This window comes from Spermophilus citellus (assembly GCF_964194105.1).
Source record: "Spermophilus citellus genome assembly, chromosome: 9".
NCBI lineage: Eukaryota > Metazoa > Chordata > Mammalia > Rodentia > Sciuridae > Spermophilus > Spermophilus citellus.
This window is the reverse complement of record NC_138191.1, coordinates 108,618,777-108,632,571: the sequence shown is the minus strand read 5'-3', so window position 1 is coordinate 108,632,571 and position 13,795 is coordinate 108,618,777. Positions and strand designations below refer to the sequence as shown.

The 13,795-nt window shown below is 38.3% G+C and overlaps 1 protein-coding gene across 4 annotated transcripts in view; it reads right to left on the bottom strand.

Moving 5' to 3' along the window:
* Window positions 1-13,795, bottom strand: part of SCMH1 (Scm polycomb group protein homolog 1) — a 189,939-nt gene that overhangs the window by 129,045 nt on the left and 47,099 nt on the right. For all 4 annotated transcript variants that reach the window (XM_081308957.1, XM_081308956.1, XM_081308951.1 and 1 more), the window contains exon 2: window positions 4,138-4,267. In XM_081308957.1, coding sequence (XP_081165083.1) covers window positions 4,138-4,150 — 13 coding nt within the window. In that variant the 5' untranslated portion in view covers window positions 4,151-4,267. The remainder of the gene's footprint in view (window positions 1-4,137; window positions 4,268-13,795) is intronic.

The window sequence follows — 13,795 nt, the reverse complement described above, 5'->3', positions numbered from 1 at the left end:
AAAAGATTACTTCACTAAGGAAATAAAGATTCTGAAAAAGAACTAATCAGAAACCCTTGAAATGAAGGAATTAATAAACTAAAATTAGTCAACCAAAAGCATCAGCAACAGATTAGAATACTTGGAAGATAGAGTTTCAGGCAACAAAGACAAAATATATAATCTTGAAAATAAAGCTGACATAGGACAAAAGATGTTAAGAGATCTGCCCATGCTGGCCTGCATGGGACCCAGGCTCACAGTAGGCCTGGGTCCATCCTGCTATTGGCAGACACCCGCCAGAGCCCAGCCCCCTTCACAGGACCACCCCTTCCAACTGGCAGACTATTAGGAGAGCTCAGGCCCAGTCCAGATCTGCCCTCACCGACTTGCGAGGGACCCAGGTCCAGAGTAGGTCCTAGTTCACCTCCCTACCCCCACCTGGGATCCTAAGCCTAACTCACCTTTTTTTTTGAGTAGATCTACTTTTTCAACTGTAAATTTCTTGTAATCTAAATATAGATCAAATATTTTTGATAAAACTTGGTATCTGATGTGCTGTAAAACAGAAACCAGATTTCAAGGATTTCTGCAGTATATATTTTTGTACTGGTTACATATCAAAATAGTATTTTAGATATATAAATAAAATACATTTCTAAATTAATTTTGCTTATTTTTACCTTTTTTAATGTGGCTATTATAAAAAATTAAATTACATATGTGGTTTGCATTAATTGCTCTTGGACAGTACCATGTTGGACAATTACAATTCAGTGAAGCTAGGGAATAAGATACATGGGTGGATAAGAGAAGGAGGAAGTGGTCAACATTAGTGGCCATAGTTTTTACTATAATGGAGAAAGCAGAGTTACAATAAGAACCAACAATGGGCAAAGAGGGGAGGTGAGGAACAGAGGACAAAATATACTGATTAAATATTTTTTTCATGTGGCTTGGTTGTTCGATCTTCCTAATAACTAAGACTCCCAACTATTTCAGGAATAAAGGTAGGATAGGCTTTTGAGAAAATAGCATGATTTTAGTGTGAAGCAGAAGGGCAAATGTGACTTAATTCCAAAGAAGACAAATCACCCAAATTATAAGTTCTGAGTAAGGGATAAGAAAGGGTAAGGCACAATAAACTAGAAAACGTCGTTATGGGCCCAAAGTGACAGGGCTAAGCAACCACAGACTGAAACCTCTGAAACCATGAGTCAAAAAAACATCTTTCCTCTTTTTAAGCTGATTTTTCTTAGGTATTTTGTCATAGTGACACAAAGTTGACAAACACAGAAAAATAGTACTGACAGTGGGGTCATTGCTGTGACTATACCTGACCATGTGGTTCAGAAGCCCACATATTTGGGCTGCAGGAGGAATTTGGAAAACTCCAGAGAAGTGGGCCAGAAAAAGCCTAGAATACTATAAGTAGAAGCTTCTTTTTTTTTTTTTTTATTGTTGGTCGTTCAAAACATTACATAGTTCTTAATATATCATATTTCACAGTTTGATTCAAGTGGGTTATGAACTCCCATTTTTACCCCGTATACAGATTGCTGTATCACATCAGTTACACTTCCATTGATTTACATATTGCCATTCTAGTGTCTGATGTATTCTGCTGTCTATCCTATTCTCTACTATCCCCCCCACCCCTCCCCTCCCCACCCCTCCCCTTTTCTCTCTCTACCCCCTCTACTGTAAATCATTTCTTCCACTTGTATTATTCTTCTCTTACCCCTCATTTCCTCTTATTTGTAATTTTGAAGCTTCAAGGGAGATTCTGGTAAGAACTCAGAAGAGAATGCTGATAGGAATGCAGGGAGTAAAGGACATGTGTTTATAAGCTTTCAGATGTACATAAGGAATCTGTTGGGAATTAAATTGGACTAGGGGTCATATGTGTTACACTGTGGTAAACATTTTGCCTATGTCCTGTAATTTTATGTAAGGCTGAGTTTAAAGGTATGGATTAATAAATCTGAAGGTGGAAATTTCAAAGCAAAACAGCAGTCATGCTATATCATGAGTATTGCTGGCTGCTTTCAGACAGATTTAATGAAAATCAAAAGTAAAAAACAGATGGAATTTTTGTTGTTGTTGTTACTAGGGATTAAACCCAAGGGTGTTGTATCACTGAGCTACATTCCCAGTCCTTTATTTTTATTTTTTTTAAATTTCATTCTAAGACAAAGTCTCATTTAAATTGCTGAGACTGGCCTCAAACTTGTGATCCTCCTGCCTCAGATTCCCAAGTAACTGAGATTGTAGGCATGTGCCACTGTGCTAGCTGAGGGGAAAAAAATTTTTTTTTTAAAGCAGCTGAACAAGGCTTTATTGCGATTCACTCCTGGGTGAGACCCTCCAGTTGACCAGAGCCGATCCGGGAGAATCACCTGAGCAAAAAATTTTTTTAAATTTGTTCAGCCAGAGAAGTGCATGCAAAGTTTTGGCTAAGGTGGGTGTGGTTGCTAAAGTTATTAGTTCCATTTTTAAAAGCTAAGCTTGGCATACCTACTGGCCCAGTTACTTGGGAGGTTAAGGTGGGAAGATTGCTTGGGCCTAGCTTGGGCAACATCGAAAGACCTTGTCCCTTAAGGACAATGGGGAAGGAGGAGAGAAGGAAGGAGAAGAATCCAAACACTCTGCACCAGGAAAATAAGAAAGTTGCCTTGAAGGCATTACAGGAATTATCAGTAACTCACCCATCCTAGACTCAAGAGTGTAGAGTAGAAATTTATTTAAAAGACTTGCTTGAGAAGAGACCCTCTCCCAGGCACATTTTTTTTTCCATAGGGCTACATAGGGCACATTTTTTTTTTCCATAGGGCTACATAATCTGTGTGCTTGGATTAATTTCCCCTTGTTCAATTATCCAAGCACACAGAGGTGGCTGCAGCTGTGGTCCAAACAGACCCAGTTCCTAGAGGCAGAACTTAGTGTTATCCAGGAGATGCTGGTTTTTATTTTGTTTTGTTTTGGTACCAGGGATTGAACCCAGAGATGCTTAAACACTGAGCCATATCCCAGCCCTTTTTATATTTTATTTAGAAACTGGGTCTCACTAAGTTGCTTAGGGCCTCACTAATTTGCTGAGGCTGGCTCCTGACTTAGCCTCCTGAGTTGCTGGGCTTACAGCCTGCACCACCATGCTTGGCATGATGCTGGATTTTTGGTGAGGAGAATGCAAGGGTTGGGTTATGGTTTCTACTGAGAATTCAAAGGAAAGTGTGGGAGGCCAGGCAGAGCATAGCAGGGTCAGAGATCTTGCAAGTAGCTCCTGAAAGGGAAATAAATGAAGTTGTGAGAATGAGACTGAAGTTGCACTGGAGATCCCAGGAAATTGGAGATGTCAGGAATGTGGAGCATCTACCAAGGAAAGCTTCAGACACAGAGCACAGTCAACCAAACAGTTGAGTCCATGTGGGCTGCAGCCAGCAAGACTATAGGGGACAGGGCTTTCTAGATCTTATATTGCACCTTTGTGTGCCCTGTGTGCTGGTCATGGAGCTATAGGATTTTATGTTTGTCCTATTAGATTTGTCCTGCTTTAGTTCCATTCCTCCTTTTTTTTTTTTTTACCCCATTCTTTCTTTTTTGGAATGGGAATGTTTACCATATGCTTGTCTTATCACTGTATGTTGTAAGTATGTAACTTTTTATTTTATTTTATGGGGTTTCACAGCTAAGAATATGTCTTGAGTCTCAGAGAAGATTAAGACTTTTCAGCAGTGTTGGAATTGTTAAAACTTTACTGACTGTTGGAGATGGACTGAATGCATTTTGAATCATGAAATGGACATTAGCCTTTGGGACCTTTAGGAGGTAGGGCCTAGGTAGAGGAAATAGGTCACTGGGATCATGCCCATGAAGAATATATTAGGACTCCATTCCTTTCCTCTGTTTCTCCTTGCTTCCCAGCTACCAAAAGCAACTTTGCTTTACTACATGCTTCCTATCACGATGTTTGAAAGTTTTACCATGTACCCAAAGTGACAGGTCCTAATGACCATGGACTGAAATCTCTGAAACAATGAAGCAAACTAAGTATTTTCTCCTTTTAAGCTGATTTTCTCAGATATTTTTTCACAGATATGGAAAGCTAATACAGTTTCTTAATCCCTCTTACCTCTATGATAGCATAAAAGAACTTACCACTAGGCTGCATAATCAATGAACTAAAGACTGCTTAAGGAGTTATGAGGTTTGGGATTTATCCCTGGATCCGCCAATATCTTGCTCTGACTTCTGACAAGCCAATTTCTCTGTATGTTATTTTCTCCATCTGCAAAGTTGATGAGGGGAGAAGAAGGAGGATGGTTATTAACCTGACTGAGACCTTTACGTATTAACAAACTGAGTGAGGGTATAAGAAAAGTAGTACATTTAATACATATTTTTTTCTATTAAAATATCTCAAGGTTGGAAGTTACTTTATAGCAAGTATCACTGATACAACTTAAGACTCTATATTCACAAAAATAAATACAGATATTTGTTACATTTGGTACCATGCAAACACTGAGTATAAACATTATTTCCAACTAACCAAGTTATGCCATAAAATAAAAAAAATACTAAAAACGCCATTCATATGTTGAAGCCCTAATCCCCAATTTGACTACATTTGGAGACAGGGCTTCTAAGGAGATAATTAAGGTTCAATGAATTCAGAAGGTTGGGACCCAAATCTAACAGGGTAAAATAAATAAACAAAAATCCACCACAAGAAAAACACCACAACGAGGACACAGAGAAGGTTCCACCTGCACGCCAAGGAGAGGGGGCTCAACAGAAACCAATCTTGCTGGCATATTAATCTTGGATTTCCAGACTCTACAACTTTTAGACTATAAATTTGTGTTACTTAGGCCACTCATTCTTTAGTATATTGTTATGGTGACCAAAGCACATGGTTAAAGGCCAGATGAGACTGCAGCAATTCTTTGAGAGTGCCTCAGAATTTTCTAAAGAACTTTCACTATTTCCTGTACCAGTCTGAGGCAGTAAAGCAAGAACAACATCCACAAAAATATTAATTTTTTTAAAAAAGGAAGACACTGAATCCGAAGTTAAAATTTTAATCTATTTTGAACAACTATATTTTCCTTTACAGACTGCTTTTCCTTGAGGACTTTATGCAAATAACTACACTGAAATTCAGCTTGCTTTGCAACAAAAATTGGGATGATAAACCCAATGCTACCTGCTTTACAGAGTGAAAATTCCAAATGAGAAAAAGGCTTTATTTTGTTTGAGCATTATACTTTTTTTTAAATTGGTTGTTCAAAACATTACAAAGCTCATGACATATCATCTTTCATACATTTGACTCAACTGGGTTATGAACTCCCATTTTTACCCCAAATACAAATTGCAGAATCACATCGGTTACACACTCACATTTTCCATAATGGCATATTAGTGACTGTTGTATTCTCTTACCTTTCCTATCCCCTACTATCCCCCCTCCCCTCCCCACCCATCATCCCTCTCTACCTCATCTGCCGTTGTTCAATTCTCTCCCTTGTTTCCCCCCCCCCTTTCCCCTCACATCCTCGTCTATGTAATTTTGTGTAACATTGAGGGTCTCCTACCATTTCCATATGCTTTCCCTTCTCTCTCCCTTTCTCTCCCCCCACTCGTCTTTGTTTAATGTTAATCTTTTCCTCATGCTCTTCCTCCCTGTTCTGTTCTTAGTTGCTCTCTTTATATCAAAGAAGACATTTGGCATTTGTTTTTTAAGGATTGGCTAGCTTCGCTTAGCATAATCTGCTCTAATGCCATCCATTTCCCTGCAAATTCTATGATTTTGTCATTTTTTATTGCTGCGTAGTACTCCATTGTGTATAGATGCCACATTTTTTTTATCCATTCATCTATTGAAGGGCATCTAGGTTGGTTCCACAGTCTAGCTATTGTGAATTGTGCCGCTATGATCATTGATGTGGCAGTATCCCTATAGTACGCTCTTTTAAGATCCTCAGGGAATAGTCCGAGGAGGGCGATAGCTGGGTCAAATGGTGGATCCATTCCCAGCTTTCCCAGGTATCTCCATACTGCGTTCCAAATTGGCCTTACCAATTTGCAGTTCCACCAGCAGTGTACAAGTGTACCCTTTTCCCCACATCCTCACCAACACTTATTGTTGTTTGACTTCATAATGGCTGCCAATCTTACTGGAGTGAGATGGTATCTTAGGGTGGTTTTGATTTGCATTTCTTTTTTTTTATTGGTTGTTCACAACATTACAAAGCTCTTGACATATCATATTTCATACATTAGATTGAAGTGGGTTATGAACCCCCAATTTTACCCCAAATATAGATTGCAGAATCACGTCGGCTACACATCCACAATTTTACATAATGCCCTATTAGTAATTGTTGTATTCTGCTACCTTTCCTATCCCCTACTATCCCCCCCCTCCCCTCCCATCTTCTCTCTCTACCCCATCTACTGTAATTCATTTCTCTCCTTGTTTATTTTCCCATTCCCCTCACAACCTCTTATATGTAATTTTGTATAGCAATGAGGGTCTCCCTTCATTTCCATGCAATTTTCCTTTTCTCTCCCTTTCCCTCCCATCTCATGTCTCTGTTTAATGTTAATCTTTTCTTCCTGCTCTTCCTCCCTGCTCTGTTCATAGATGCTCTCATTATATCAAAGAAGACATTTGGTATTTGTTTTTTAGGGATTGGCTAGCTTCACTAAGCATAATCTGCTCTAGTGCCATCCATTTCCCTGCAAATTCTATGATTTTGTCATTTTTTATTGCTGCATCGTACTCCATTGTGTATAGATGCCACATTTTTTTTATCCATTCATCTATTTGATTTGCATTTCTCTGACTGCTAGAGATGGTGAGCATTTTTTCATGTACTTGTTGATTGATTGTATGTCCTCCTCTGTGAAGTGTCTGTTCAGGTCCTTGGCCCATTTGTTGATTGGGTTATTTGTTATCTTATTGTTTAATTTTTTGAGTTCTTTGTATATTCTGGATATTAGGGCTCTATCTGAAGTGTGAGGGGTAAAAATTTGTTCCCAGGATGTAGGCTCTCTATTCACCTCTCTTATTGTTTCTCTTGCTGAGAAAAAACTTTTTAGTTTAAGTAAGTCCCATTTATTTATTCTTGTTATTAACTCTTGGGCTATGGGCATCCTATTAAGGAATTTGGAGCCCGACCCCACAGTATGTAGATTGTAGCCAACTTTTTCTTCTATCAGACGCAGTGTCTCTGATTTGATGTCTAGCTCCTTGATCCATTTTGAGTTAACTTTTGTGCATGGCGAGAGAAAGGGATTCAGTTTCATTTTGTTGCATATGGATTTCCAGTTTTCCCAGCACCATTTGTTGAAGATGTTATCCTTCCTCCATTGCATGCTTTTAGCCCCTTTATCAAATATAAGAAAGTTGTAATTTTTTTTAGAGAGAGTGAGAGAGAGAGAGAGAGAGAGAGAGAGAGAGAGAGAGAATTTTTAATATTTATTTTTTAGTTCTCGGCGGACACAACATCTTTGTTGGTATGTGGTGCTGAGGATCGAACCCGGGCTGCACACATGCCAGGCGAGCGTGCTACCGCTTGAGCCACATCCCCAGCCCAGAAAGTTGTAATTTTGTGGATTGGTTTCTGTGTCCTCTATTCTGTACCATTGGTCCACCTACCTGTTTTGGTACCAGTGCCACGCTGTTTTTGTTACTATTGCTTTGTAGTACAGTTTGAACTCTGGTATCGCTATACCTCCAGATTCACACTTCCTGCTTAGAATTGCTTTTGCTATTCTGGGTCTTTTGTTTTTCCATATGAATTTCATGATTGCTTTATCAATTTCTACAAGAAATGCCTGTTGGGATTTTAATTGGCATCGCATTAAACCTGTAGAGAACTTTGGGTAGTATCGCCATTTTGATGATGTTAGTTCTGCCTATCCATGAACAGGGTACATTTTTCCATCTTCTAAGATCTTCTTCTATCTCTCTCTTTAGGGTTCTGTAGTTTTCATTCTATAAATCTTTCACCTCTTTTGTTAGGTTGATTCCCAAGTATTTTATTTTCTTTGAGGATATTGTGAATGGAGTGGTTTTCCTCATTTCCATTTCAGAAGTTTTGTTGCTGATATACAGGAATGCCTTTGATTTATGTGTGTTGATTTTATATCCTGCCACTTTGCTGAATTCATTTATTAACTCTAGCAGTTTCTTTGTAGACCCTTTTGGGTCTGTTAAATATATTATCATGTCATCCGCAAATAGCAATAATTTTAGTTCTTCTTTTCCTATTTTAATGCCTTTAATTTCTTTTGTCTAATTGCTCTGGCTAGTGTTTCAAGAACTAAATTGAATAGAAGTGGTGATAGAGGGCATCCCTGTCTTGTTCCAGATTTTAGAGGGAATGCCTTCAGTTTTTCTCCATTTAGGATGATGCTAGCCTGAGGTTTAGCATATATAGCTTTTACAATGTTGAGGTAAGTTCCTGTTATCCCTAGTTTTTCTAGTGTTTTGAACATAAAGGGATGCTGTACTTTGTCAAATGCTTTTTCTGCATCTATCGAGATGATCATATGGTTCTTGTCTTTAAGTCTATTGATGTGTGTGGATAGTATTTATTGATTTCCGTATATTGGACCAGCCTTGCATCCCAGGGATGAATCCTACTTGATCATGGTGTACAATTTTTTTGATATGCTTTTGTATTCGATTCGCCAGGATTTTATTGAGAATTTTTGGATCCAAGTTCATTAGAGATATTGGTCTGTAGTTTTCTTTCTTTGAAGTGTCTTTGTCTGGTTTCGGGATCAGGGTGATGTTGGCCTCATAGAATGAATTTGGAAGAGCTCCTTCTTTTTCTATTTCTTGAAATAGCTTGAAAAGTATTGGTATTAATTCTTCTTTGAAGGTTTTGTAAAACTCCGCTGTATACCCATCCGGTCCAGGGCTTTTTTTGGTTGGTAGTCTTTTGATGGCTTCTTCAATTTCTTCCTTTGTTATTGGTCTGTTTAAATTGTGTGTGTCTTCCTGACTCAATCTGGGCAGATCGTATGACTTAAGAAATTTATCGATATCTTCACTATCTTCTATTTTATTGGAATATAGGGTTTCAAAATACTTTCTAATTATCTCCTGTATTTCTGTAGTGTCTGTTGTGATATTGCCTTTTTCATCCCATATGTTAGTAATTTGAGTTCTCTCTCTTCTTCTCTTTGTTAGCATGGCTAAGGGCCTGTCGATCTTATTTATTTTTTCAAAGAACCAACTTTTAGTTTTTTCAATTTTTTCAATGTTTTTTTTTTGTTTCAATTTCGTTGATTTCTGCTCTAATTTTAATTATTTCTTGTCTTCTACTACATTTGCTGTTGTTTTGCTCTTCCTTTTCTAGGTTTTTGAGGTATAGTGTGAGTTCATTTATTTGTTGGTTTTTTCTTTTTTTGAGGAAAGAACTCCAAGAAATGAATTTCCCTCTTAAAACTGCTTTCATTGTGTCCCATAGATTCCGGTATGTTGTGTCTGTATTGTCATTTGTCTGTGAATTTTTTTATCTCCTCCTTTATGTCTTCTGTAACCCATTGATCATTCAGTAACATATTGTTCATTTTCCATGTGATGTAGGATTTTTCCTTCCTTCTTTTATCATTGATTTCCAGTTTCATTCCATTATGATCAGATATGGTGCATGGTATTATCTCATGCCTTTATATTTACTAAGAGTTGCCCTATGGCATAATATATGGTCTATCTTTGAGTAGGATCCATGTGCTGCTGAGAAGAACGTGTATCCACTTGATGATGGTTGATATATTCTATATATGTCGGTTAAGTCTAGGTTATTGATTGTGCTATTGAGATCAATAGTATCTTTATTCAGCTTTTGTCTAGAGGATCTGTCTAATGGTGTGAGCGGTGTGTTGAAGTCACCCATAATTATTGTGTTGTAGTCTATTTGACTCTTGAACTTGAGGAGAGTTTGTTTTATGAACATTGCAGCTCCATTGTTTGGTGCATACAAATTGATAATTGTTATGTCTTGTTGGTGGATGGTTCCTTTTAACAGTATATAGTGTCCTTCTTCATCCCTTTTGATTAACTTAGGTTTGAAGTTGATTTTATTCGATATGAGTATGGCCACTCCTGCTTGCTTCCGAGGGCCATGTGAGTGATATGATTTTTCCCAACCTTTTACCTTCAGCCTGTGTATGTCTTTTCCTATCACATGAGTCTCCTGAAGGCAGCATATTGTTGGATTTGTTTTTTTGATCCAGGTTACTAGCCTATGTCTCTTGATTGGTGAGTTTAGGCCATTAACATTTAAGGTTACAATTGAAATATGATTTGTACTTCCAGTCATGTTTATTTATTTATTTATTTTAGTTTGGCTAGTTTTTACTTTTTGGTTATTTTCCTCCACCTTTACTGAGATACCTCCTGCTGTTAGTTTTGGGCACTATTTTTCAATTCCTCTTCTTGTAGTATTTTGCTCAAAATGCTTTGTAGTGCTGGTTTTCTGGCTGCGAATTCTTTTAGCTTTTGTTTATCGTGAAAGATTTTAATTTCATTGTCAAATCTGAAGCTTAATTTTGCTGGATACAGTATTCTTGATTGGAAACCATTATTTTTCAGCATTTGAAATACATTGTTCCAGGATCTTCTCACTTTTAAAGTCTGTGATGAAAAATCAGTCGTTAACCTAATTGGTTTACCCCTGAATGTAATCTGCCTCCTTTCTCTCATAGCTTTTAATATTCTCTCCTTGTTCTGTATGTTGGCTATCTTCATAATTATATGTCTTGGAGTTGGTCTATTATGGTTTTGAATGTTTGGGGTCCTGTAGGCTTCCAGGATCTGGCAATCCATTCCATCTTTCATCTCTGGGAAGTTTTCTAGAATTATTTCATTTAATAGGTTGTCCATTCCTTTGGTTTGATTCTCTATGCCTTCTTCTATCCCGATGACTCGCAAATTTGGTTTTTTTATGACATCCCATATTTCTTGAATAGATTGCTCGTGGGATTTAAGCATCTTTTCTGTGTTGACTATATTCTTTTCAAGTTGATAAACTTTGTCTTCATTATCTGATGTTCTGACTTCTACTTGATCTAGTCTATTTGTAATATTCTCGTTTGAGTTCTTAATTTGGTTTATAGTTTCCTGCATTTCTAGGATTACTGTTTGATTTTTTTAAGATCTCTATCTCCTGGTAAAGCTCGTTCTTTGCCATTTGAATTTGTTTGTTTAATTCATTTTCAAAATATACTTTTATTGCTTGGACTTGCTGTCTCATGTCTTCTCTAATATTCCTTTCCATCTGAGTTAGGTATGCCTTGAGTTCTTTCCCTATCCCTGTTTCTGATGCTTATAGGTCCTCCTGTAGAATTAAGTTGTCCTGCATTGTTTGTACTCCTTTTTTCCCTTGTTTTTTCATGATGTTCATGCTACTTTCCAGCTCTATTTGATTGCTGTGTTTCTGCTCTCTTCTATAAATTTGTTTTGGTTTTTTATATCTCTGTTGTCTCTCCTTTGTGTTGGTAGACTATGCTTGCTAAAGTGGATTCCGCTGGGAAGGAATTCCGATGGCCGAGCTCCAGTGACATCACCTCTCTGCTATGGCGGGCCCCAGACTCCTTACTGGGGTGTCCGAATGGAGGGGTGGGACTGGACTGTCTCTGGTTGGTTTCAGCTCCTGGACGCTGGCGGCTGGGCGGTCTCCAGCTGCCCAGTCACGCGGGCAGCCAGCAGGCGATTGGTCGCCGTCGGGCGTGCGGTTTCCAGCTGCCCAGTCGCAGGGGCAATGGGCCGGCTGTCGCTGGTGGGCGGGCGATCTCCAGCCACCCAGTCGCTGGGGCAATGGGCTGGCTGTTGCTGGTGGGCGGGCAATCTCTAGCTGCCCAGTCGTGCGGTCGGTCGCCGGCGGGGGGCGGACTCCAGCCACCCAGTCACGCGGGTGTCGGGTGGAGTTTCGCCAGCGGGCGTGCGTTCTCCAGCCGCCCAGTCGCGAGGGCCTGGCCTCTAGTCCCCTGGTTTCTCCTGCTAGTCCTGGTTTCTCCTGTTTTATTGTTGCAATCTGTCGGAGAGTGGCGGTGGTTACTTCAGCTGTCCAAGATGGTGGCCGCTGGTTTCCTTCATTATAGTTATATATATATTTAGTTGGGTTCATTTTGACAAAATCATACATGCATGGAATTTGATTTCAGTCCCAATTCCTCCACCTTTTCTTTTCCCTCCTCTCTCCCCCTAATATCTTTCATCTACTCTAATGATCCTCTTTTCACTCATTTATTTATTTTTGATTTGTTCTTTGTACTTACACATAAAGGTGAAATTCCTTATGGGATATTTATATGTGCACATAATTCTGTTAAATGCATTCTGCATTTCCTCCCCTTTCTTGTCCCTCCTCCCTCTCTTTCAATACCATCTTCTACTCTACTGATCTTCCCTATATCTTTATGATATCTGATCCTTTCCTCCTTCTTTCCCTTATTTTGCTCTAACTTCCACATGTGAGAGAAAACATTTGACCCTTGATTTTCTGAAACTGGCTTATTTCATTTAGCATGATATTCTCCATTTCCATCCATTTACCAGAAAATGCCATAATTTCATTCTTCTTTATAGTTGAGTAAAACTCCATTGTATATATACTCTACACTGACAAAATGGCTTTAAAAGTATATAATGCAGATAACAAGTATTATTAGGGGGAAATGAGGTTTATTACCTTTCCCAGAAGGAAAACTCAGATCGTGAATAGTACAATATACTTAACAAAAGGGACTGTCAAACTCCTGTTACTAGTTAACCCCTGAGAACTCAACTATTCACAATCTGAGTAACTACTCTACATAATATCTGTTAGAACTACTTCTATTTTGCCTATTCTTCCTTTGACTTCCTTTTACTGTTGATTGGGACCTTCACAAATTATGGTAATCCAGTCTTCCTACAGGAAGTGAAAGTGTATTTACTTTAAAAAACCAGAAATGATACTGAGAAGTTACATCAAAAAGAGTTATCTGAATCCTCAAAATAAGATATTCAGAGCCCTCAAATATTAAGAGAGTAGAATCTATATGACCTCAGAAAGTATATCCTCTTTGGTTTTTCAGGAAAGAACACAAGTGGATAGACAACTAACATCTAAAGCAGTGCTGTGCCGCAATGACAAAAATGTTCTATATCTGTGTTGTCTAATGGGCTATTCAGCACTAGAAATGTGGCTGATGGATTGTCCTAAAGAGCTGTAATTTTATTGCATTTTTATTGAATTTAAATTTAAATAAACACGTATGGCTACTGGCAACTGTATTAAACAATATAGATCTAGAGAATGTAAAGTTCTGGTATTTCTAGAAATTCTTGAAAGATAATATGTGATAGAAAAATTAACAATACTATAGAAGCATTCTTTCAAAATGTGACAAAATAATCACAACTGGCCATCCCTTAAATCAAGGAAAAGTAGAAAGAATTATTTGTGTATTATATTAAGAAAAATGTAGTTATAAATTTATTACTTGTATACTGCTATGGTTGGATGTGAGGTGTCCCCCAAAAGCTCCTATATTAATGCATGAATATTCAGAGGCAAAATGATTAGATTATGAGAGCTGTAATTATATCAGCTCATCCTAGTTTGAATAGATTAACTGGGTAATAACCGTAGGCAGGTGGGGTGTGACTACAGAAGGTGAGTCACTGGAGGTGTGCAGAAGTGTTCATATTCCTTGTGGCCTCTTCCTCTGCTCTCTGGCTGCCATCAGCAGAGCAGTTTCCCTCAGCCACATTCTTCTCTGCCATGATGTTCTGCTTGTCTTGGGC